General features: G+C 46.9%; 1 protein-coding gene across 2 annotated transcripts in view; it reads right to left on the bottom strand.

The window, feature by feature from the left end:
• The window catches only part of LOC141134592 (uncharacterized), a 108,385-nt gene that overhangs the window by 79,710 nt on the left and 5,077 nt on the right, over positions 1 to 23,598 (bottom strand). For both annotated transcript variants that reach the window (XM_073624067.1, XM_073624066.1), the window contains exon 2: positions 645 to 856. In XM_073624067.1, the coding sequence (XP_073480168.1) occupies positions 645 to 856 (212 nt within the window). The remainder of the gene's footprint in view (positions 1 to 644; positions 857 to 23,598) is intronic.

Here is a 23,598-nt window from a genome sequence, read left to right on the forward strand (position 1 = left end):
TACAGTTTTGAAAAACAGAGGCCTCACATTTCCCAGCCCTAAATATTTTACATATTGGGTTGAACATTCACCTTCATCATATTTGCATTGTTGTAAAGCAAGGATCTCCAAACTTTCTAAATAAAGGGCCAGTTTTCTGTCTTTCAGACTTTAGGGGGGGCAGACTGTGTACAGTGGGTTTAAACAATGCCCTATTGCTGGTGTCAATTGGAGGAATAGTGCCCCATCATTGGTGTCAGTGGAAGTAATAGTGCCCCATTGTTGGTGTCAGTGGGTAGAATAGTGCCCCATCATTGCTGTCAGTGGGAGGAATAGTGCCCCATCATTGGTGTCAGTGGAAGGAATAGTGCCCCATTGTTGATGTCAGTGGCAGGAATTATGCCCCATTGTTGGTGTCATTGGCAAGAATAATTCCTCAAGGGACAGATACAGACAAGCAAAGGGCCACATCCGGCCCCCATCTCACAGTTTGGAGACCACTCTTGTAAAGGAACTAAATGTTATCAACAAATCTACTTGCTTTCACTAGCAGTTTTAAAAAAATGACTCATGTCATGGAACATTGTATGCTAAATAAAAAAAGTTACCAGGGGCTTCCATCAATAGGATCACTAAGAGAAGATTAGTTTAGAAGTGTTTGTCACCTGCAATTCTTTTACAGTTTCTGCTAGCTGTCTCACTGCACTCTCTTCCAGTGTGCTATCTGCCATTAGTTTGGATCTCTGGTTTTTAATTAGTCCTCTCAGCTTGTGAGCAGCTTCTTCTGGATCCCAGATATTTGCAGAAACCTTTTTTGATAGTCCTCTAACCCGATCAGCAACCGACAGAGCAGACACAATCTCCTTCCCAGACAGTTCTGCAAACACAACAGAATATTCTGCTTTGTATCCAGGGCTAGAACCATTATGTACACATCATAATTTATCAAAATAATTCACAAAAATAAAACATGCAGTTACAATAAACTACAAAATGCCAAACTGTCATAATATAGATTTGATTTACAAAGCTAAAACACTAGGAAGGAAAAAAAACGGACTTGATTCCCCCATCCACACACTCAGTGTGGATGGGGAATACTCCCTGCTGAGTAATTGTATTCTGACAGCAGGAAGACCTGTGAATCCATTGGACTGCCCTGCAGACTGCAGGATTTCATTTTTGAGTGTAGCCAGGAGCCAGCTATTGTGTCTGCAATTCAGGGACAGTATGCAGTGGTGTTAATGTGGAGCTGTCTCCCTCCAGTGTTGGCTTGGACTCCGTGGGGGTCATTTACTAAGATGAATGCAGTGCGCTGGTTCAAACCTTAATTGGTGCGCTGGATAAATCCTTAATCCAGTGCGTGAACCAGCACAGACACAGGAGTACCTGCATGCGAGAATGTTTCCAGCGCGATGGGATCGCCCTGGTTCTCGGCGAGGTACATCTTGCGCTCGCTGCAATAGGAAAAATACTCTTCCTATTAAAGCAGCGCGAGAAAAACCGGCATGGGTTCCCCCCAGGGGCATACCAGGCCCTTCGGTCTGGTATGGATTTCAAGGGGAACCCCCTACGCCGAAAAAAACGGCGTGGGGTCCCCCCAAAGTCCATACCAGACCCTGATCCGAGCACGCAGCCTGACCGGTCAGGAAAAGGGGTGGGGACGAGCGAGCGGCCCCCCCTCCTGAACCATACCAGGCCGCATGCCCTCAACATGGGAGATGGGTGCTTTAGGGAAGGGGGGCGCGCTGTGGCCCCCCCACCCCAAAGCACCTTGTCCCCATGTTGATGAGGACAAGGGCCTCTTCCCGACAACCCTGGCCGTTGGTTGTCGGGGTGTGTGGGCGGGGGGCTTATCGGAATCCCAGCCCCCCACCCTATGTGAATGAGTATGGGGTACGTGGTACCCCTACCCATTCTCCTAGGGAAAAAGTGTCAATAAAAAAAACACACTACACAGGTTTTTAAAGTAATTTATTAGACAGCTCCGGGGAGGGGGGGTCTTCTTCCGGCTTCAGGGGTCTTCTTCCATTTTCGGGGGTCTCTCCGGTTCTTCTCCACTGTCTCCGGCCTTTTCTCCCGTTGTTCGACCTGTTCTCCGCGCTCTTCGGGTCTTCTGCCGGGCTCCTCCGCTATCTTCTGCTCTTTTGCCGCTCTTTTGCTAAAGCGGAGGACCCGGTCTGCTGCCTTCTGCCTACTTCCCTCTATTCTTCTTCTCTTCTTCCAATGTTGACACGGCGCTCTCTCCGGCTGGAATGCTCTCTGGGCGCTCCGCTCTGACTTATATAGGCGGTGACCCCGCCCCCTTAATCCATATTTGGCATGGAAATTAACCACTTGCTTACTGGGCACTTAAACCCCCCTGCTGTCCTGACCAATTTTGAGCGCTGATCCATTTTGAATGACAATTGCGCGGTCATACTTAGCCAAATGTTTTTTTGTTTTTTTTTTAAGTTCCCACAAATAGAGCATTCTTTTGGTGGTATTTGATCACCTGTGTGTTTTTTTTCTTTTGTTCAAACAAAAGAAAAGACAGATTTTTATAAATAATTTTGTATATTTTTGGATATTTTGATATTAAATTTTGCAAACAGGTAATTTTTCTCCTTCATTGATGTACGCTGATGAGGCAGCACTGATTGGGATCACTGGTGGGCATGATAAGTGGCACTGGAAGGGGGTACTGGTGGGCACAGATGAGGCAAGAATTGCCTCTTCGGGACCAATGTCCCTTGCACCTAAGCCGGTGATCAGCTTTTAATTTTAACCTCATGCTGTCAGCGTGAGTAGAAAAAATAAACAGATCGGCCCTTACTTCGATTTGTGATCACCTGAATCTCAGTGACTACGTCCTATGACAGCCTCCCAGAAATTCAGGTCCACGCTGTGGCTGTCGTTTGGCTATAGCACAGACACCAAATGGTTAATAGAAAAACAGATGCAGATTTCTAGGACTGGCCAAAAATAATGTTTAGACTCAGTCAAAGGCAACTGATGACTTTCTAATAAAGGTCTAAATGGGCCATTAACATGCATCACAATTGAACTTAGGAATGTGTCTTTGCAAAGTTAAACTCATTAAAATCCTTTCTTATTTTTGCTTGGGGATAGACTGCAGAGGTATTATAAGTTTTGGGGGATGTCTACACCTCTGATAGGGTGAAGACACCTACCAAATTTTGCCAATTTCGCATTCAAAATTATTCACTTCCTGTCACATAGCCAAACAGGAAGTGAGGGTAAAACCCTACCAATGTATGTCCTTGGGGACACACAGGTCAATCTAAATAGTTTCTCCATTCAGGAAATTGCACTCTAGCATTTTGCCATGTACATCCCAAATTATTATGTATCTTGGGGTTTATTTACTAAAAGGTAAATCCACTTTGCACCACAAGTGCACTTAGAAGTTCAGTTGCTGGAGATCCGAGGGGGACATGCAAGGAAAAGAAAAAAAACAGCATCTTTGTCTCTACATGATTGAATGATAAAATCACCAGTGCTACCCTTCTGATTTTCATCAACAACACTTGTATTGCAGAAAGGATTTGCCTTTAATAAACCCCAAAATACCTAATAATTTGGGGTGTACACAACAAAGTGCTAGAGTGCAATTTGCATAATGGGGGGCACTAGTTAGATTGACCTGTGTGTCCCCAAGGAAAAATTAGGGTTTTACTCTCACTTCCTGTTTGGCTATGACAGGAAGTGAAGCCAATTTTAAGAAAAGGGACAAAGCCCAACCTTTAAAAAAAAAAAATAAATAAAAATCTTGATTTCCCTCAAATGTCCACAATTGGAATAGGATTGGCTTCAGCTTGATTTTAGTTCAGTGCTCTAAATCAGTGCTTCTCAACCCTGTCCAAAAGTACCCCCCAACAGGCCATGTTTGCAGGTTTTCCTTCATCTTGCACAGGTGCTTTAAATCAAAGTCAATGGCTTTGTATTTTGGACAGCTATTTTAGATAAGATACAATTTCCTAAACATGTCCTGTAAGGGGGGTACTTGAGGACTGAGGCTGAAAACCACTACTCAAAAAGAAAATTGAATGCTTACCATTCTGAAATGTTACTTTCCTGGTCACTATCCATACGCACAATCCATGCATGTGCTAGCATGAAGGCTCCAGGAAAGTAACTTAAAATTAAAAAAAATGAAAAAAAGATTTGTCTAAGACATGCCAAACACCCCCCAGTCCAGGGGGGCAACTATAGAGCCTAACGTGCAAAAGTTATACAACAAATACCATTGCAGTCTAAGGGAACTGACTTGGCAATTTTACTAGTCCCCACTTGGCTAGCTTATCTTCTAGTTATTGGCCTTAAAATGAGTATGGGGCCCAGGTCCCACCCTAAGGGACATATATCAATGTCACCAATTGTACAACCCCAAAAACGAAACAAGGAGAAATGCCTTTAAATATGCCAAATTGCTTAAGGGCCAGTTCACACCAATGCAGTCCAGTGCATATTTTATGCATCAAAAATGCATGGAAATTCAGTTATATGGTGTGCAATGGCATAGTTCACACCAGTGCTTGCCCTTCCAGTGTGTTCCAGTTCCAGAAAAAAAAGTAGAACATGCTGCATTTTTTCTGCACTGGACTGTACTGAAAAGCTGTAAAACGCATCAAAAACGCAATGGAACGCACTTGTCCTTATTTAAAGTTAAGAAAAAAGGAGGGGCAAAAAAAGCACTGGACTGCATCAAAAACGCACCAAAAACGCACTGGAACGCATCAAATACGTGCATGCAGAAAATCACCTGGAACGCGTCCATACTGCGTTTCTATGGTGTGAACTGGCCCTAAGGGAAAGTTCACACCATAGAAACGCAGTCCGGATGCGTTCCAGGTGCTTTTCTGCATGCACTTTTTTATGCGTTACAGTGCGTTTTTGGTGCATTTTTTATGCAGTCCAGTGCTTCCCCCCCTTCTTTTTTCTTAACCTTAAATAAGGACACGTGTGTTGCAGTACGTTTTTTGTGCATTTAGGTGCGTTCCAGTGCGTTTTTGATGCATTTTATACAGTGTTCCAGTACAGTCCAGTGCATAAAAAATGCAGCATGTTCGGCTTTTTTTTTGGGAGCTGGAAACGCACTGGAACTGCAAGCACTGGTGTGAACTATGCCATTGAAAACCATATAACCTACTTTCTGTGCGTTTTTGATGCAGAAAAAAACACACTGGACTGCATGTGGTGTGAACTGGCCCTTAAGGAATAAAAGTTATTTAAAACTACTCGCGGCTATAATGAAATGTCGGTCCGGCAAATAGGGATGAGCCGAACACCCCCCTGTTCGGTTCGCACCAGAACTTGCGAACAGGCAAAAAATGTGTTCGAACACACGAACACCGTTAAAGTCTATGGGACAAGAACATGAATAATCAAAAGTGCTAATTTTAAAGGCTTATATGCAAGTTATTGTCATAAAAAGTGTTTGGGGACCCGGGTCCTGCCCCAGGGGACATGGATCAATGCAAAAAAAAGTTTTAAAAATGGCCGTTTTTTCGGGAGCAGTGATTTTAATAATGCTTAAAGTGAAACAATAAAAATGTAATATTCCTTTAAATTTCGTACCTGGGTGGTGTCTATAGTATGCCTGTAAAGGGCGCATGTTTCCCGTGTTTAGAACAGTCTGACAGCAAAATGACATTTCAAAGGAAAAAATGTTATTTAAAACTAATCGCGGCTATAATGAATTGCCGGTCCGACAATACACATAAAAGTTCATTGATAAAAACGGTATGGGATTTCCCCACAGGGGAACCCTGAACCAAAATGAAAAAAAAAATGACGTGGGGGTTCCCCCTAAATTCCTTACCAGGCCCTTCAGGTCTGGTATGGATATTAAGGGGAACCCCGGCCAAAATTTAAAAAAAAAATGGCGTGGGGTCCCCCTCAAAATCTATACCAGACCCTCCAGGTCTGGTATGGATTTTAAGGGGAGCCCCGCGCCAAAATTTTAAAAAAAATGGCGTGGGGTCCCCCAAAAATCCATACCAGACCCTTATCCGAGCACGCAACCTGGCAGGCCGCAGGAAAAGAGGGGGGATGAGAGAGCGCCCCCCCTCCTGAACCATACCAGGCCACATGCCCTCAACATTGGGAGGGTGCTTTGGGGTAGCCCCCCAAAACACCTTGTCCCCATGTTGATGAGGACAAGGGCCTCATCCCCACAACCCTGGCCGGTGGTTGTGGGGGTCTGCGGGCGGGGGCTTATCGGAATCTGCCTCCTTTAACAAGGGGACCCCCAGATCCCGGCCCTCCTCCTGTGTGAAATGGTAAGGGGGTACAAAAGTACCCCTACCATTTCACAAAAAAACTGTCAAAAATGTTAAAAATGACAAGAGACAGTTTTTGACAATTCCTTTATTTCTTCTATTTTCTATCTTCTTTCTTCTTTCTTCTATCTTCCTTCGGTTTCTCCCTCCATCTTCTTCTGGTTCTTCCTCCGGTGTTCTTGTCCGGCATCTCCTCCACGGCATCTTCTTCCCTTCTTCTCCTCGGGCCGCTACGCATCCATGATGGCATGGAGGGAGGCTCCCGCTGTGTGACGCTTCTCCTCTTCTGACGGTTCTTAAATAACGGGGGGGCGGGGGGGGGGGGACGGAGCCACCCGGTGACCCCGCCCCCTCTGACGTCACAGGGAATGCCACAGGGAAGTCCCCGTCAAGTCCCCGTGCGTCAGAGGGGGACGGGGTCACCGGGTGGCCCCGCCCCGTTATTTAAGAACCGTCAGAAGAGGAGAAGCGTCACACAGCGGAAGCCTCCCTCCATGCCATCATGGATGCGGAGCGGCCCGAAAAGAAGATGAAGACAAGAAGATGAAGAGAAGAAAATGAAGAGAGAAGCGTCACACAGCGGGAGCCTCCCTCCATGCCATCATGGATGCGGAGCGGCCCGAGGAGAAGAAGGGAAGAAGACACCAACGCCACGGAGGAGATGCCGGACGAGAACACCGGAGGAAGAACCAGAAGAAGAAGATGGAGGAAGAAACCGAAGGAAGATAGAAGAAAGAAGATAGAAAATAGAAGAAAAAAAGGAATTGTCAAAAACTCTTGTCATTTTTAACATTTTTGACAGTTTTTTTGTAAAATGGTAGGGGTACTTTTGTACCCCCTTACCATTTCACACAGGGGGGAGGCCTGGGATCTGGGGGTCCCCTTGTTAAAGGGGGCTTCTAGATTCCAATAAGCCCCCCGCCCGCAGACCCCCACAACCACCGGCCAGGGTTGTGGGGATGAGGCCCTTGTCCTCATCAACATGGGGACAGGGTGTTTTGGGGGGCTACCCCAAAGCACCCTCCCAATGTTGAGGGCATGTAGCCTGGTACGGTTCAGGGGGGGCGCTCTCTCGTCCCCCCCCTTTTCCTGCGGCCTGCCAGGTTGCGTGTTTGGATAAGGGTCTGGTATGGATTTTTAGGGGGGGACCCCACGCCATTTTTTTAAAATTTGGCGTGGGGTCCCCCCCCTAAAAATCCATACCAGACCTGAAGGGCCTGGTATGGATTTTTGGGGGGACCCCACGTCATTTTTTTTTTTTTTTGGCGTGGGGTTCCCCTTAATATCCATACCAGACCTGAAGGGCCTGGTATTGAATTTCGGGGGAACCCCACGCATTTTTTTTTCTGAATTGTGTTTGTTTTCTTAATGCTGTTTTTATCAATGAACTTGTATGTGTTTTGCTGGACTGACATTTCATTAGAGCCGCACGAAGTGAACCAGCGTTACAAAAAAAAAAGAACAAGCGCAAATGCCGTTTGAGCATGCACAGTGTATAAATTCACCTCCCGCAGTTTAAATGTATTTGCCAGCGCTGCCGGCTTGTTCCGAGAAAGTCTCTTTCTCGTTCTATATTGGCCATATTTGTGACTTGGACAGTTAGTACAACACTTCCCCACATCACCCCACATCACCCCCATATTATTGGCACTTCCTGCTTGTTTAAATTTCAAGTTAAACATGCCGTGCACCAGGTCTATAGTGGCGTACAGATCACCTCTTCCCGTGCGGCGGGAAGAGAACAGTAAATGGGGGATCACGCTGTGTTACCAGCGCAAATGCTTTGTAAATACGAAAATTTCATTTGCGCATCGGCGTGCACCGCAAGTCATGGCGCAAATGTTTCGTAAATCAGCCCCCATGTGTCATTTCCTAAAGACAGAGCCTAGATGTCATGGGTATGCAGTAATGTTTGTTTGTCAGCTTACCTCTCCGTGCGTTCTGCTTAAGAGGCCAGCCACTCTCACCTGGCTGCTTATGTAGTCTCTCCTCAAACCATGGCTCCACCCCAGCTCCTATCAGGAAACTCTGTATTAATCCGTGCACTGCAAGCCAGCTCTGCTGATCAATATTGTGTGTTTAGCTTTCATGTGCGACTTGCTGTGTCTTCTACGTCTGATTCCAGTTACCGATCTTGGCTTGTTCTTGACTATCCTTACCTGCTTGTTACCCCGATCTTTGGCTATCTCCTGACTATCCTTTGTTGTCCCCGTCTGCTGCTTCCTTTCTACCTCCCTGTAGTCTACCGTGAGTGTGAGCTGGAAGGCCCTAGGGGTCACGACCTGGAGCCAGACTGCAGCTAAATCCATCCCCATCACTAGGAGCTTCAGGTGAAGACTTGCTGGCTCTTAGACTCCGTGCCCTGGGAAATCTCATGCATTAGCTCCCAGTGTCATCCGTGTAGGTACTACAGAGTACCTGCTCTCCTGTGTATCCTAGCGCTTCATCCGCAGCAGTCAGCCATAGGGTCCACTACCTTGTGGTGCACTCCAGACCTCAACGGGGTGCATCTGTCACCTGGGCTCAGGTGACCTGACAGTTTGATCAGCCATGGACCCGGCTGAGGTGCCGCTTCCCGCAGATGATCCATTGCAGGGTATAGTGCTTGACTTGAGACCCAGGAATCAAATCAGACTCAGGTGATGCGATTCCTCCAGGATCTGGCTTTCCGCTTCAAGCAGCTTCAGGCCTCCTTGGGAACCCCGAGTCAGCAACCTCAAGTACAACCAGTGGCTGCACCTATTCCGGTCTCAGCCACACATAAACTACAACTGCCAGCTCCGTCCCATTTCTCTGGAGACTCCAAGGCCTGCAGGGGGTTCCTCAGCCAATGCACTATTCATTTTGAGTTCCAGCCTCAAAACTTCCTGTCAGATTGGGCAAAGATAGCCTATATCATTTCCCTTCTATCCGGGGAAGCTATAGCCTGGGCTGCCCCCCTGTGGGAGAAGAATGATCCGGTGGTTTCCAGCCTGTCTGACTCCTTGAAGCTCTTTCGTAACATCTTCGAGGAGCTGGCTCGGGTTTCTTCAGTGGCTAGTGCACTTTCACGTCTTCGCCAAGAATCTTGTTCAGTGAGACAATATGCTCTTCAGTTCCGTATCCTCACAGCTGAATTGAGCTGGAACAATGAGGCCCTGGTTGCAACCTTTTTACACGGCCTCTCTGACTGAGTGAAAGATGAATTAGCGGGAAGAGCCATCCCTGTTGGTCTGGACAATGTCATTTCCTTGTGCAATCAGATCGACATTCGTTTTCAGGAGAGGTCCCTAGAAAAAAGCCAGCACTCCCTGGGCCCTAGCCAGTCTGAGCTCTCCTCCCTTCATCCTGTGGAGCATCTACTGGCTGCTGAGGAACCTATGCAGCTGGGCCAGACCAGACTCACTCCCAAAGAACGTTTTAGATACAGAGCTCTGGGCTTGTGTCTCTATTGTGGGGGCAAGGGTCATTTTCGTGACTCCTGCTTACTTCGTTCAGGAAACGCTCGGGTCAGGAAAGTGGAGTATTAGTATTAGACCCAGAAACATCACCTTCTCATCTTCTTCTTCCGGTGTTCCTTCATGTAGGCACTTCTCCTCAATCGATCTTTGCATATCTGGATTCCGGGGCTGCCGGCAATTTTATGGATTGGAGAACTGCTTCTTCCATGATGCTTGCCCTTTCACCCCTCACTACGCCACTGGTAGTCTCGGCAATTGATGGCACTGTTCTCCCAGGGGGCCATATCCGCTTCCAGACTCTACCTATTAGGATGTCTGTAGGGATACTTCACCATGAGTGGATATCCTTCCTCATTCTACCCAAGGCCTCTACCTCCATTGTATTGGGCCTTCCTTGGCTACAGCTCCACTCTCCACATATGGACTGGGTCTCTGGGCAGATCCTGGCTTGGGGTCCCTCATGTTTCTCATCCTGCCTTCTCCAGGTGGCCCCCAAGGAGAGACTTCCAGTTGCTACCACATCTGTATCTTCTGATCTTCCCACTACATACAGCGATTACCGGGATGTGTTGTGCAAGAAATCAGCTGAACTGCTTCCTCCCCACAGGTCTTTTGACTGTGCTATTGACCTTGTCCCTGGAGCAATTCTGCCCAGGGGTCGTACCTACCCTCTGTCCATTCTAGAGACCCAGGACATGTTAAAGTATGTCGCCGAGAATCTAGAGGGATGTTTCATCCAGAAATCCTCGATAGGGATGAGCTTGGAGTTCCAGTCGAACATTAGTTCGACTCGAACATCGGCTGTTTGATCGTTCAACGGAGATCAAACATTATGGGCTGTTCGCGCCAAATTCGAGCGGCGTGTCACGGCCCAGAATGCACTGTGTCATCCCAGTGGTTTGCTGGCTGATGATTGGCCAAGCATGCACTATGACACGCACGCTTTGGCCAATCACAGCGCCAAAAGCAAACAGAGCCATAATTGGCCAAAGGCACCCAATTATGGCTCGGGGGTTTAAGTACACGCCCCACACTATATAAGGCCGTCTGCACGTCGGCCGTGTATAGTGTGTTCCGGCATTCAGAGAGAGAGAGAGAGTGTGTCATTTAATTTCATTTAGATAGATTAAGCAGACTGTTGATTCAGTTAGCTCCAGTATATTTTATATATATATATATATATATATATATATATATATATATATATATATATATACATTTCAGGCTTTGTGTGTATATATATATATATATATATATATATATATATATATATATATATATTGTATCCAGTTTAGCTACATCTCACTGCAGACCATTCCTGTTGTTCTGTTCCTAATATACTGCAGGCAGGCAGTTCATTCAGTTAGCTGCAGTATATTCATTACTGTATCCTGTGCAGCTAGATCTCACTGCAGACCGTTCCTGTTGTTCTGTTCCTAATATACTACAGACAGGCAGTTTATTCAGCTAGCTGCAGTATATTCAGTACTGTATCCTGTGCAGCTAGATCTCGCTGCAGGCCGTTCCTGTTGTTCTCTTTCTAATATACTACAGGCAGGCAGTTCATTCAGTTAGCTGCAGGGTATTCAGTACTGTATCCTGTGCAGCTAGATCTCGCTGCAGACCGTTCCTGTTGTTCTGTTCCTAATCTACTACAGGCAGGCAGTTCATTCAGTTAGCTGCAGTATATTCAGTACTGTATCCTGTGCAGCTAGATCTCTCTGCAGACCTTTCCGGTTGTTCTCTTCCTAATATACTACAGGCAGGCAGTTCATTCAGTTAGTTGCAGTGTATTCATGTAGCGGGCACCTACTTTTAAGTATGTGACCTTTTTGCTAGGTTATAGTTTCAGTTAAATTTAGGCAGGCTTGTGCCATTATAGCACGCTTTTTGTTCATTTGGGATTTGAGTGGCAGGTAGTTTGTATGCGAGTCCCGGCCAATCATTAATTTGCTTGGTAATGCCCCGGGACTCTCATATAAAAGCCTGGTCACATGGTCCGGGAGTTAGTTTCCTGTTCGAGCTTGGAAAAGCCAGCCTGCTTCCCGGAGGGGAGAGGTTCCCCCTCCGAGGAGCCAACGGAGCCCCCCTGCGAGGAGGGGTGAACCGGCATCCGTAGAGGAGGAGATGACACCGTACAGCATGTAGTCGCTGGTGTCGTTGGACGCCCCTGGGGGAAGGGAGCGTGCCAGAAAGAAGGAAAGGGGAACAAAGAATCATTGCGGAAGAAGTAGCAACAAAGTGGAAGGAAACTGGGCGATCGATCGTTTATGAGTGGCACATGGACTATTGATCACGTGAGTGAAAGCCCAAGGGAAGGGTACTGCCAGAGGCTGAGGGATGTTGGTACGCAAGTCAGTGAGACAGGCGGTGATGGCCTGTGACTTTGGGTTCAGCAATGCCCCGGGATTCCAATCAGTCAAGCGGGAGGAGTTATTCAGAGTGACTTTTCTTTAGCTCAACTTGGAAATACCATGCAGATAGGAAGTAGTGGTAAAAAGGCAGCGGTAAAGCTGCAAGCACACATATAGAGATACAGACTGTTCCTGAAAAGTTCTGCAGATGAAGAAGTTATTCAGAGTGACTCTTTATCGATTATTCTCTATCCAATCTACTTCCATCTTCCCTGATGAAGAAATCACATAGAGTGATTTCCTATTATCCGCAATGATTCTAGGTCCTTGTATGAGAGACAGTGAAAAGATGATAAAGCAACAAAAGAGCATCTCAAAAGAAACCCTTCTCCTATCCCAGTTCATGTTACTTTAATAAAAGCAAGAGAAAAATGCAATATGGACTGTTTCTGATTTTATGGGCTGCAATGGGTCAGGTGGTAAACGTGAATTACGGATATAATAATTAATCAGCTGCTCCTTCGGGGGTAAGCGCTACATGTGGGGGCGTCGTCCGGGATATCTGTTTCACGTTTGCCGCTAGCCATTTCCCATAGCAACGAAGTCTGCATATCAGTAACTGTTGCCAAGATAGCCTGCAGTATAACAGTACCTACCACCAGGGGTCACTGGGGAGGACTTCGAAAATGTGCAGCTACAGTTCCTCGCACGCTGAACCAACAAGTGAGGGGTGGAGCCACGCCCCAGAGGAAACGTTTTCAGCGTGCCACGTGCCAGACCGAAACAGGCGGAGGAAGATGGCGGAAGGTGTTGGGAATGCACTCGCCATGCAGCGGTTATCTGACTTGCAGGACCGGGTTCTGATCGATGCCAGTGTTCAGTTAGAGCTCACTGGAGGACTGTCACTGGGAGTGATTGACGGAGTGGAGAGGCTTTGTATGTTGTGTGCCGGATGTCGGAGGCCTATGGTTGGAGTCACCGCCTGGGTGTTCAGTTGACACGGTTGGGACCCGTCCAACAAGAAGTCAAGTATTATTCTGCCAATATTGTAACGGGACTTTGTCTGCCGAAAGAACAGGTGATTTGGAAGGCCGGAGAGGGTCGTGTATCGCCTGCTGCAGCAGTAGAGGAGCTCCCATCTGATTCGGCTGAATCGGAACCACCAGAAGATCAGGTAGGATCTAATGGAAAAGCCTGTAGCCTGGCTGGGGACTCAGGGACTGTTGAAGTTATTGCCCAGTCTTTGGAGGAAACCCCTGAGGAGCTGGTTAGCAGTAAGCCCTTTGATTTGCCCGTCCGGAAGGAGCCTTAATTACAGGAGGGGGATCCCTCGGGTGAGCCGGACAGGGTGTACGGAGGCCGGGCTGTAGATTGGGGATCACCGCAGATTTTGCAAAAATATGGATCTATGGACAATTTGTTTGAGTGGTCATCCCCTGAAGATCTTGAGTCAAGTGATGAGGAGGAATGTTTCCTAGAAAGTTCTACTTCAGTGGAGGCTTCCACAGGAGTGTCAGAAAAGTTATCTGGTACAGGTAAAACTCCAGTACCTCCGTTTAATGTTTCACGTACTACCCTTACTACCAGGGCAGCCACGTTTCAACAGTGGGTCAGCAGAGCTACTGATGCATGTGTTTTGCCTGGCAGAGGAAAGGCTAAAGATTTACCCAGACTTTCGAGATTTCAGAAAGAGGTTCAAAGGAAAGTGGCTCAGGAGTGGGGCCTGGATTATCCCTATGTTCCGGAACACGTTATGGAAGTTGTTGAAAGTTCTCGGGAAGCATGGGAGGACGATCTTGTTTGGGACTATCTTCATGTTCCTAACCCAAAAAGGACACCTGACAGTGAGGTTTGGGTCCGATTTAAAGACATCCACCGTGAATGGAGACTTAGAAGAGCAATTTACAAGGATAGAGTGTTAGTGGTAGAGGCCGGACAAAATGCCCGTAGCTACTCTATTTCGGTGAGAGGACCAGGGGACAGTCGGAAAAGGTTGCCTGACCCGAGGTACTATTTGTGAGCAGGATTGTTGAAAGTGCACTCACAAATGTATGTTACTACCCAGATTGACTGCAGGATGGCAGATGGGTTAGGGTTGGTTTTCCCCAAATACTTTGCCCAGCAGGAGACTCACATTCATGGTGCCTAACAAGGACAAAGTTATGGACACTAGGGTGTGCTGTCTCTGCTAAGTCCCTTTGCTATACAAGTACTTCTACAAGGACTCTTGTTTAAGAGCCAAACAGAAAGTTTATTTGCCAATGGGCAGACGGATTGAACTGCTGAGCATGTCTGTTTAGGGTGCGCTCTGCAGGAGCACTGCTGGACTCCTTTTGAGGGAGCGATGATCCTAACAGAAACGTACATGCCATAAAGAATTGTACATATTTAATTGATTACCCAATAGAGGATGATAACCCCCTCTGTTTGGTAATGTGTGTGTGGTAGTTAGTAGTAGTTAGAAATGTTTTGTGTCTTCTTTTAGGAATATTGAAGATGTGACGGCTGTCTATCTTACAGATGAAGGCCTGTGGTAAGCAGAGTATTCCTCCTGCGGGAGCAATGCTTTGGTTCCGCTTGTATGGAATGTTAGCTGTAGGGATCTACAGTCAGGCCATGTAAATTGTATAAGAAAATACATTATGTTGCTATTGTGTACAGTGATATTGACGTTATTGTGTTTCAAGTTCATTTTCCTTTTCCCCATTTCCAATTGATGTAATGAGATGCTCTTTAATCCTTAAAATTATGGAAGTACTCTAAATTCATTCCCCACAACTGGGGACAGTTGTGATTCAAGTGGGGGGTGTATGTAGCGGGCACCTACTTTTAAGTATGTGACCTTTTTGCTAGGTTATAGTTTCAGGTAAATTTAGGCAGGCTTGTGCCATTATAGCAGGTCTGTTTGTTCATTTGGGATTTGAGTGGCAGGTAGTTTGTATGCGAGTCCCGGCAAATCATTAATTTGCTTGGTAATGCCCGGGACTCTCATATAAAAGCCTGGTCACATGGTCCGGGAGTTAGTTTCCTGTTCGAGCTTGGAGAAGCCAGCCTGGTTCCCGGAGGGGAGAGGTTCCCCCTCCAGGGAGCCAACGGAGCCCCCCTGCGAGGAGGGGTGAACCGGCATCCGTAGAGGAGGAGATGACACCGTACAGCATGTAGTCGCTGGTGTCGTTGGCCGCCCCTGCGAGGAAGGGAGCATGCCAGAAAGGAGGAAAGGGAACAAAGAATCATTGCGGAAGAAGTAGCAACAAAGCGGAAGGAAACTGGGCGTTCGATCGTTTATGAGTGGCACATGGACTATTGATCACGTGAGTGAAAGCCCAAGGGAAGGGTACTGCCAGAGGCTGAGGGATGTTGGTACGCAAGTCAGTGAGACAGGCGGTGATGGCCTGTGACTTTGGGTTCAGCAATGCCCCGGAATTCCAATCAGTCAAGCGGGAGGAGTTATTCAGAGTGACTTTTCTTTAGCTCAACTTGGAAGTACCATGCAGATGGGAAGTAGTGGTAAAAAGGTAGCGGGAAAGCTGCAAGCACACATATAGAGATACAGACTGTTCCTGAAAAGTTCTGCAGATGAAGAAGTTATTCAGAGTGACTCTTTATTGATTATTCTCTATCAAATCTACTTCCATCTTTCCCGATGAAGAAATCACATAGAGTGATTTCCTATTATCCGCAATGATTCTAGGTCCTTGTATGAGAGACAGTGAAAATGTGATAAAGCAACAAAAGAGCCTCTCAAAAGAAACCCTTCTCCTATCCCAGTTCATGTTACTTTAATAAAAGCAAGAGAAAAATGCAATATGGACTGTTTCTGATTTTATGGGCTGCGATGAGTAAGGTGGTAAACGTGAATTACGGATATAATAATTAATCAGCCGCTCCTTCGGGGGTAAGCGCTACATTCAGTACTGTATCCTGTGCAGCTAGATCTCACTGCAGACCGTTCCTGTTGTTCTGTTCCTAATATACTACAGGCAGGCAGTTCATTCAGTTAGCTGCAGTATAATCAGTATTGTATCCTGTGCAGCTAGATCTCGCTGCAGACTGTTCCTGTTCTCTTCCTAATATACTACAGGCAGGCAGTTCATTCAGTTAGATGCAGTATATTCAGTACTGTACCCTGTGCAACTAGATCTCGCTGCAGACCGTTCCTTTTGTTCTCTTCCTAATATACTACAGGCAGGCAGTTCATTCAGTTAGCTGCAGTATATTCAGTACTGTATCCTGTGCAGCTAGATCTCGCTGCAGACTGTTCCTATTGTTCTCTTCCTAATATACTACAGGCAGGCAGTTCATTCAGTTAGATGCAGTATATTCAGGAATGTATCCTGTGCAGCTAGACCTCTCTGCAGACCGTTCCTGTTGTTCTCTTCCTAATATACTACGGGCAGGCAGTTCATTCAGTTAGCTGCAGTATATTCAGTATATATATATATATATATACAGTCATGTCCATAAATATTGGGATATCAACACAATTCTAATCTTTTTGGCTCTATACACCACCACAATGGATTTGAAGTGAAACGAACAAGACGTGCTTTAACTGCAGACTTTCAGCTTTAATCTGAGGGTATATACATCCAAATCAGGTGAACGGTGTAGGAATTACAACAGTTTGTGTATGTGCCTCTCACTTTTTAAGGGACCACAAGTAATGGGACAGATTAACAATCATCCATCAAACTTTCACTTTTTAATACTTGGTTGCAAATCCATTGAAGTCAATTACAGCCTGAAGTCTGGAACGCATAGACATCACTAGACGCTGGGTTTCATCCCTGGGGATGCTCTGCCAGGCCTCTACTGCAACTGTCTTCAGTTCCTGCTTGTTCTTGGGGCATTTTTCCTTCAGTTTTGTCTTCAGCAAGTGAAATGCATGCTCAATCGGATTCAGGTCAGGTGATTGACTTGGCCATTGCATAACATTCCACTTCTTTCCCTTAAAAAACTCTTTGGTTGCTTTCGCAGTATGCTTCGGATCATTGTCCATCTGCACTGTGAAGCGCCTTCCAATGAGTTCGGAAGCATTTTGCTGAATATGAGCAGATAATATTGCCCGAAACACTTTAGAATTCATCCTGCTGCTTTTGTCAACAGTCACATCATCAATAAATACAAAAGAACCAGTTCCATTGGCAGCCATACATGCCCACACCATGACACTACCACCACCATGCTTCACTGATGAGGTGGTATGCTTTGGATCATGAGCAGTTCCTTTCCTTCTCCATACTCTTCTTTTCCCATCACTCTGGTACAAGTTGATCTTGGTCTCATCTGTCCATAGGATGTTGTTCCAGAACTGTGAAGGCTTTCTTAGATGTTGTTTGGCAAACTCTAATCTGGCCTTCCTGTTTTTGAGGCTTACCAATGGTTTACATCTTGTGGTGAACCCTCTGTATTCACTCTGGTGAAGTCTTCTCTTGATTGTTGACTTTGACACACATACACCTACCTCCTGGAGAGTGTTCTTGATCTGGCCAACTGTTGTGAAGGGTGTTTTCTTCACCAGGGAAAGAATTCTTCAGTCATCCACCACAGTTGTTTTCCGTGGTCTTCCCGGTCTTTTGGTGTTGCTGAGCTCACCGGTGCGTTCTTTCTTTTTAAGGATGTTCCAAACAGTGGATTTGGCCACACCTAATGTTTTTGCTATCTCTCTGATGGGTTTGTTTTGTTTTTTCAGCTTAATGATGGCTTGCTTCACTGATAGTGACAGCTCTTTGGATCTCATATTGAGAGTTGACAGCAACAGATTCCAAATGCAAATAGCACACTTGAAATGAACTCTGGACCTTTTATCTGCTCCTTGTAAATGGGATAATGAGGGAATAACACACACCTGGCCATGGAACAGCCGAGCAGCCAATTGTCCCATTACTTTTGGTCCCTTAAAAAGTGGGATGCACATATACAAACTGTTGTAATTTCTACACCGTTCACCTGATTTGGATATAAATACCCTCAAATTAAAGCTGAAAGTCTACAGTTAAAGCACATCTTGTTCGTTTCATTTCAAATCCATTGTGGTGGTGTATAGAGCCAAAAAGATTAGAATTGTGTCGATGTCCCAATATTTATGGACCTGACTGTACATCCCAGCTATGTGCAGCTACATCTCACTGCAGGCCATTCCTGGTGTACCTATTCAAATACATTACAAATACATCAAATTCAGTATGTCTGGAAGGCCAACAAGGAGAGGCAGACGCTCACAGGCCACTAAAAGAGGCCAAGCAGGCTCTGTGTCTACAGCCAACATTGCTGGTCATGGACACGGTGCGTCCTCAGCACGTGGCCGTGGGGCATGCTTGTCCTTTTTTTCGGCAGCTGGCTGTGTTGAGCCACAACCTGCAGAAGAGTTGGTAGAGTGGATGACCAAGCTGTTATCATCCTCCTCATCCTCTGTCACCCAGGCTCAGAGTACTTTGGCTGTCAATACAGCTGCCAAAGCAGCCTCTTCCATTGGCTCAATGTCATCAGTCACTCCTTTCCTAGCCCCACCATCATGCCCTGAGGAGTCCTCTGAACTGTTCGACCACAGTGTTGGGTACATGCTGCAGGAGGATGCGCAGCGTTTTGAAGGCTCCGATGATGGTACCCAGATTGAGGAAGGCAGTAACGTGAGCCCAGAGAGAGGGGGTGCCCAAGAAGGACAACAAACTGGCAGTCATGTTCCCCCAGCTGCAGCATACTGCCAGGTTTAATCCAGTGATGAGGAGGGAGGGGATGATGAGGTCACTGACTCTACGTGGGTGCCTGATAGGAGAGAGGAGGAGGAGGCACATCTCCAATGAGGCAGGATGCCCTCCAGGGGCCAGCTTAAGGGCAGCCAACCGACTGCATCACAACGCAGAGCTCCGCATGTGCAGGGCACTGCTGACTCCGTGCGTTTTTCCAAAAGTTCTTTGGTGTGGGCCTTTTTTGAGACATGTGCAGCAGATCGCACCGTTGCTGTTTGCAACATATGTCTGAAGCGTATCAAGCGTGGCCAAAACAGCAGCCACTTGGGCACCACATGCTTGACCAGACATATGTCGAACTCCCATGCAGTCCGTTGGCAAGCGTACTTAAAAGACCCACACCAAAGAACAAGGCGGACCTCTCCTTGCTCCTCATCAGCTGGGATCTCCAACCCCACTATACCTTCAGTTCTCTCAGAAACCTGCACTGAGAGGAATAAAGGTGTAGAATTAGGTGTGCCAAGTACTTGCTGGCAATCTACTATCGCTACACCAACGTCCGATTGTAGCAGGCAAATTTCCCTACCCCAGTTGCTAAACCGGCAAAAGAAATTCGGTCACAGCCATCCACATGCCCAGCGGCTGAATGCTAGCTTGGCTAAATTGCTAGCACTCCAACTGCTGCTTTTTTAGCTGGTAGACTCTGCCCCCTTTCGTGAATTTGTGGAATGTGCGGTACCTCAGTGGCAGGTTCCCAAATGCCACTTTTTTTCACGGAAGGCGATTACGGCTCTCTACCGGCATGTGGAAGGCAATGTCTTGGCCTCGCTGGACAGGGCGGTCAGCGGTAAGGTGCATAATACCGCTGACTCATGGTCCAGCAGGCATGGACAAGGATGCTACCTATCTTTCACGGCACACTGGGTGACCCTGTTGGCAACTTGGAAGGATGCAGGACAGGGTGCAGTATTGTTGGAGCTTGTTCCGCCACCACGCCTCCAAAATGCTACTAGTGGTGATTCTGACACACCTCTCTCCTCTACCCTCTCCTCCTCTTCTTCCTTCATGGCCTCTTCCTCTATAAATTTGTCCTCGGAACCAGCGGTGCTCCGTAGGCGTTCAAGGGGCTATGCAAGCACTCAGACAAAAAGATGCCATGCGGTGCTTGAGCTGGTGTGCTTAGGGGACAGGAGCCACACTGGGGCAGAGATTCTGTCTGCTCTGAAGAGGCAGGCTCAGAGGTGGTTGACGCCACGCCAGCTTCAGGCAGGAATGGTGGCTTGCGACAATGGCACCAACCTCTTCTCCACCCTCCGACAGGGACGCTTCACCCATGTACCCTGTTTGGCTCACGTCCTTAATTTGGTGGTGCAGCGGTTCTTAGGCAGGTACCTGGGCTTACAGGATCTCCTGAGGCAGGCTAGGAAAGTCTGTGTGCATTTCCGCTGGTCATATAATGCCAGTGCTTGGCTGGCTGACCTCCAAAAGGAATACAACCTGCCCAAGAACCGCCTAATCTGTGACATGCCCACCAGATGGAACTCAACGTTGGCCATGCTGCAGCGGCTGCACACGCAGCAGAGGGCCATCAATGAGTACCTGTGCGACTATGGCACCAGGACAGGGTCAGGGGAGCTTGGCTTTTTTTCGCCATGTGAGTGGCTCATGATCAAGATTGCATGCACTGTCCTGTCACCATTTGAGGAGGCCATGAGGATGGTGAGCAGTGACAGTGCATGCATCAGTGATACTGTCCCTCTCGTCTACCTGTTGGAGCACAAGCTGCGCGGAATAATGGACAGGGCACTTGAGGCAGAACAGAGGGAGGAAGAGGAGGACTTCCTTATCGCTCAAGGCCCGCTTTATCCAGACTGTGTTCCTGCGTGCCTGCCGATCACACAGGAGGATTGTGTCATCATGGAGGTGGAGCCTAGCACTCAGCATCAGCAGCAGTCTTCAAGGGATCCTTTACAGTCCCCAGAAACCCAGGGACTTGTACGTGGCTGGGAGGAGTTGGCTGCGTATCAGGTTGTCCTTAGTGACCCAGAGGACTCCGGACCGAATGCCTCAGCAAACCTACGCTGCATGGCCTCCCTGATCCTGCAAAGCCTGCGAAAGGACCCTCGGATTCATGGTATCAAGGAGAAGGATCAGTACTGGCTGGCAACCCTTCTTTATCCACGTTACAAGGGTAAGGTTGCGCAACTTATCCAGCCATCGCAGAGGGAGTAGAGGATGTAGAGTAGAGCATCTACAGGAGGCCTTGCAGAAAGGTTTGTGCAACGCGTTTTCAGAGCCTGGGAGGTTACAAATTCCTGGTCCTGGACAACGTGTTGTTGAGGCTTCGGTCAGTCACAGAAGGAGCAGTGGAGAAGGTGGCCGTCTGACAGATGCCTTCAGACAATTTTTTAGTCCGCAGCCCCAAGGTCTGATCGGCTCCAGCAACCATCGCCAGCATCTGATTTACATGGTGCAGGAATACCTAGGGGCAAGATCAGACTTGGAGATCTTTCCAACCGAAAATCCTCTGGGTTACTGGGTCTTGAGGATGGATCACTGGCCAGAGCTTGCACAGTATGCAATTGAGCTACTGGCCTGTCCTGCATCCAGCGTTCTTTCGGAACGCACATTCAGTGCTGCTGGAGGCTTTGTAACCATTTACAGAGTGCGCCTGTCCACCTACTCGGTTGATCGACTCACCTTCATAAAAATTAATCAGTCTTGGATCACCAGCTACCAAAAGCACCTGATGCTGATGTAACCCACTAATTTTTTTAAGAAATGTGAGATCCCTTGAAGACTGCCTATGCTGATGCTGAGTGACTATCCTGTTATGCTGAGTGACTATCCTATTCCTCCTCAATGGTCATGTTGATAGCTTGTAAGAACATTTTTGGTTCTGGGCACCACCACCAGTGGCTAAGGCCCAATTTTTCTGCCCCTGTTTAACAGGGGTGTGAATTTACAATTTTTGCTGTAATATTTTGAAGCAGGGCTTGTTCCTGCTCTCAGCTAGAGTATCTGTGAGGGGTTGCAGTGTTGTGGCACCACCACCAGTGCCTAAGGTCCAATTTTTCTGCCCCTGTTCAACAGGGGCGTGTAATTACAATTTTTGCTGTAATATTTTGCAGCAGGGCTTGTTCCTGCGCTCAACTAGAGTATCTGTGAGGGGTTGCAGTGTTGTGGCACCACCACCAGTGCCTAAGGCCCAATTTTTCTGCCCCTGTTCAACAGGGGCATGTAATTACAATTTTTGCTGTAATATTTTGCAGCAGGGCTTGTTCCTGCACTAAAGTAGAGTATCTGTGAGGGATTGCAGTGTTGTGGCACCAGCACCAGTGCCTAAAGCCCAATTTTTCTGCCCCTGTTCAACAGGGGCGTGTAAGTACAATTTTTGCTGTAATATTTTGCAGCAGAGCTTGTTTCTGCGCTCAACTAGAGTATCTGTGAGGGGTTGCAGTGTTGGAAGGGAAATTCTCTCCTCTAAGAGTTAATATGGGAAAAAGGTGTCTCCTCCACTGATGTTTTATCACCAATCCTTGTTTCCCTAAAAACCCCAAATTTTCAAAATCCAATTGTCCTTGGGACAGAAAGTGAGGTGAAATCTTCTGAATAGAGGCACAGACAGCAAAATAAATGTTACAGGGGTGATAACCCTTCCCTATGTTTTCCAAAAAGCTTAAAAATAGATTTTTTGGCTGGAGCTACACTTACAAAATGTACCTGTTCCAAATGTACCTGTTCCAAATTCCCTGTCTTTCTTGGGACCGCCTATATACTGGTGTTCAGAGTATATAGGGCCTGGGGGCCCCACGCCTTTTCTTTTTTTAATTTGGGTGCGGGGTTCCCCTTAATATCCATACAAGACCCAAAGGGCCTGGTAATGGGCAGGGGGGGTTACCCATGCCATTTTTCTTAATAATTTTCATCCATATTGCCGGGACCCGACATTACATTACAGCCGCAAGCAGTTTTAAATGACTTTTATTCCTTTATAAATGTAATTTTGTGCATACTGTTCTAAACACGGGAAACACACGGCACTTTACAGGCATACTATAGACACACCCCAGGTACAATATTTAAAGGAATATTTCACTTTTATTTTTTCACTTTAAGCTTAATTAAAATCACTGCTCCCGAAAAAATTGATACATGTTCCCTGGGGCAAGACCCGGGTCCCCAAACCCTTTTTAGGACAATAACTTGCATATTAGCCTTTAAAATTTGCACTTTTGATTTCTCACGTTCGAGTCCCATAGGCTTTAACGGTGTTCAAAAGTTTGCGCGACTTTCGGTCTGTTCGTGTGTTCTGGATGCGAACAGAACCGGGCAGGGGGGGGGTGGGAGCTGTGCTTCTTCAATCCTTTGAGAAGAGACGTCAACCTTGTGCGTTCTTTTCCAAAAAATTTTCTCAGGCAGAGAGAAATTATGCTATCGGTGATCAGGAACTTCTTGCAATTAAATTAGCATTAGAGGAGTGGTGTCATCTCTTGGAGGGTTCCCCTCACTCCATAACGATTTTTACTGATCACAAGAATCTACAGTACCTACAGAATGCTAAACGTCTGAACCCCAGACAGGCCAGGTGCAGTCTTTTCTTTTCCCGTTTTAATTTCATGATTACGTACTAACCTGGTTCCTGCAATGGTCGGGCTGATGCACTCTCTAGGTCATTTGACACTTTGAACGAGGAGTCCACCCCTGAACCTGAGCCGATCATTCTGACTTCATGCATTGTTGCCCATTCTACCACCCTGGAGTCAAAAATTCCTCCTGGCAAGACCTTTGTCCCCACTGAACTAAGAGCTAAGATCCATCATCGAGGACATGATTCCAAGGTGGCAGGTCA

This window comes from Aquarana catesbeiana, linkage group LG03 (assembly GCF_042186555.1).
Source record: "Aquarana catesbeiana isolate 2022-GZ linkage group LG03, ASM4218655v1, whole genome shotgun sequence".
NCBI lineage: Eukaryota > Metazoa > Chordata > Amphibia > Anura > Ranidae > Aquarana > Aquarana catesbeiana.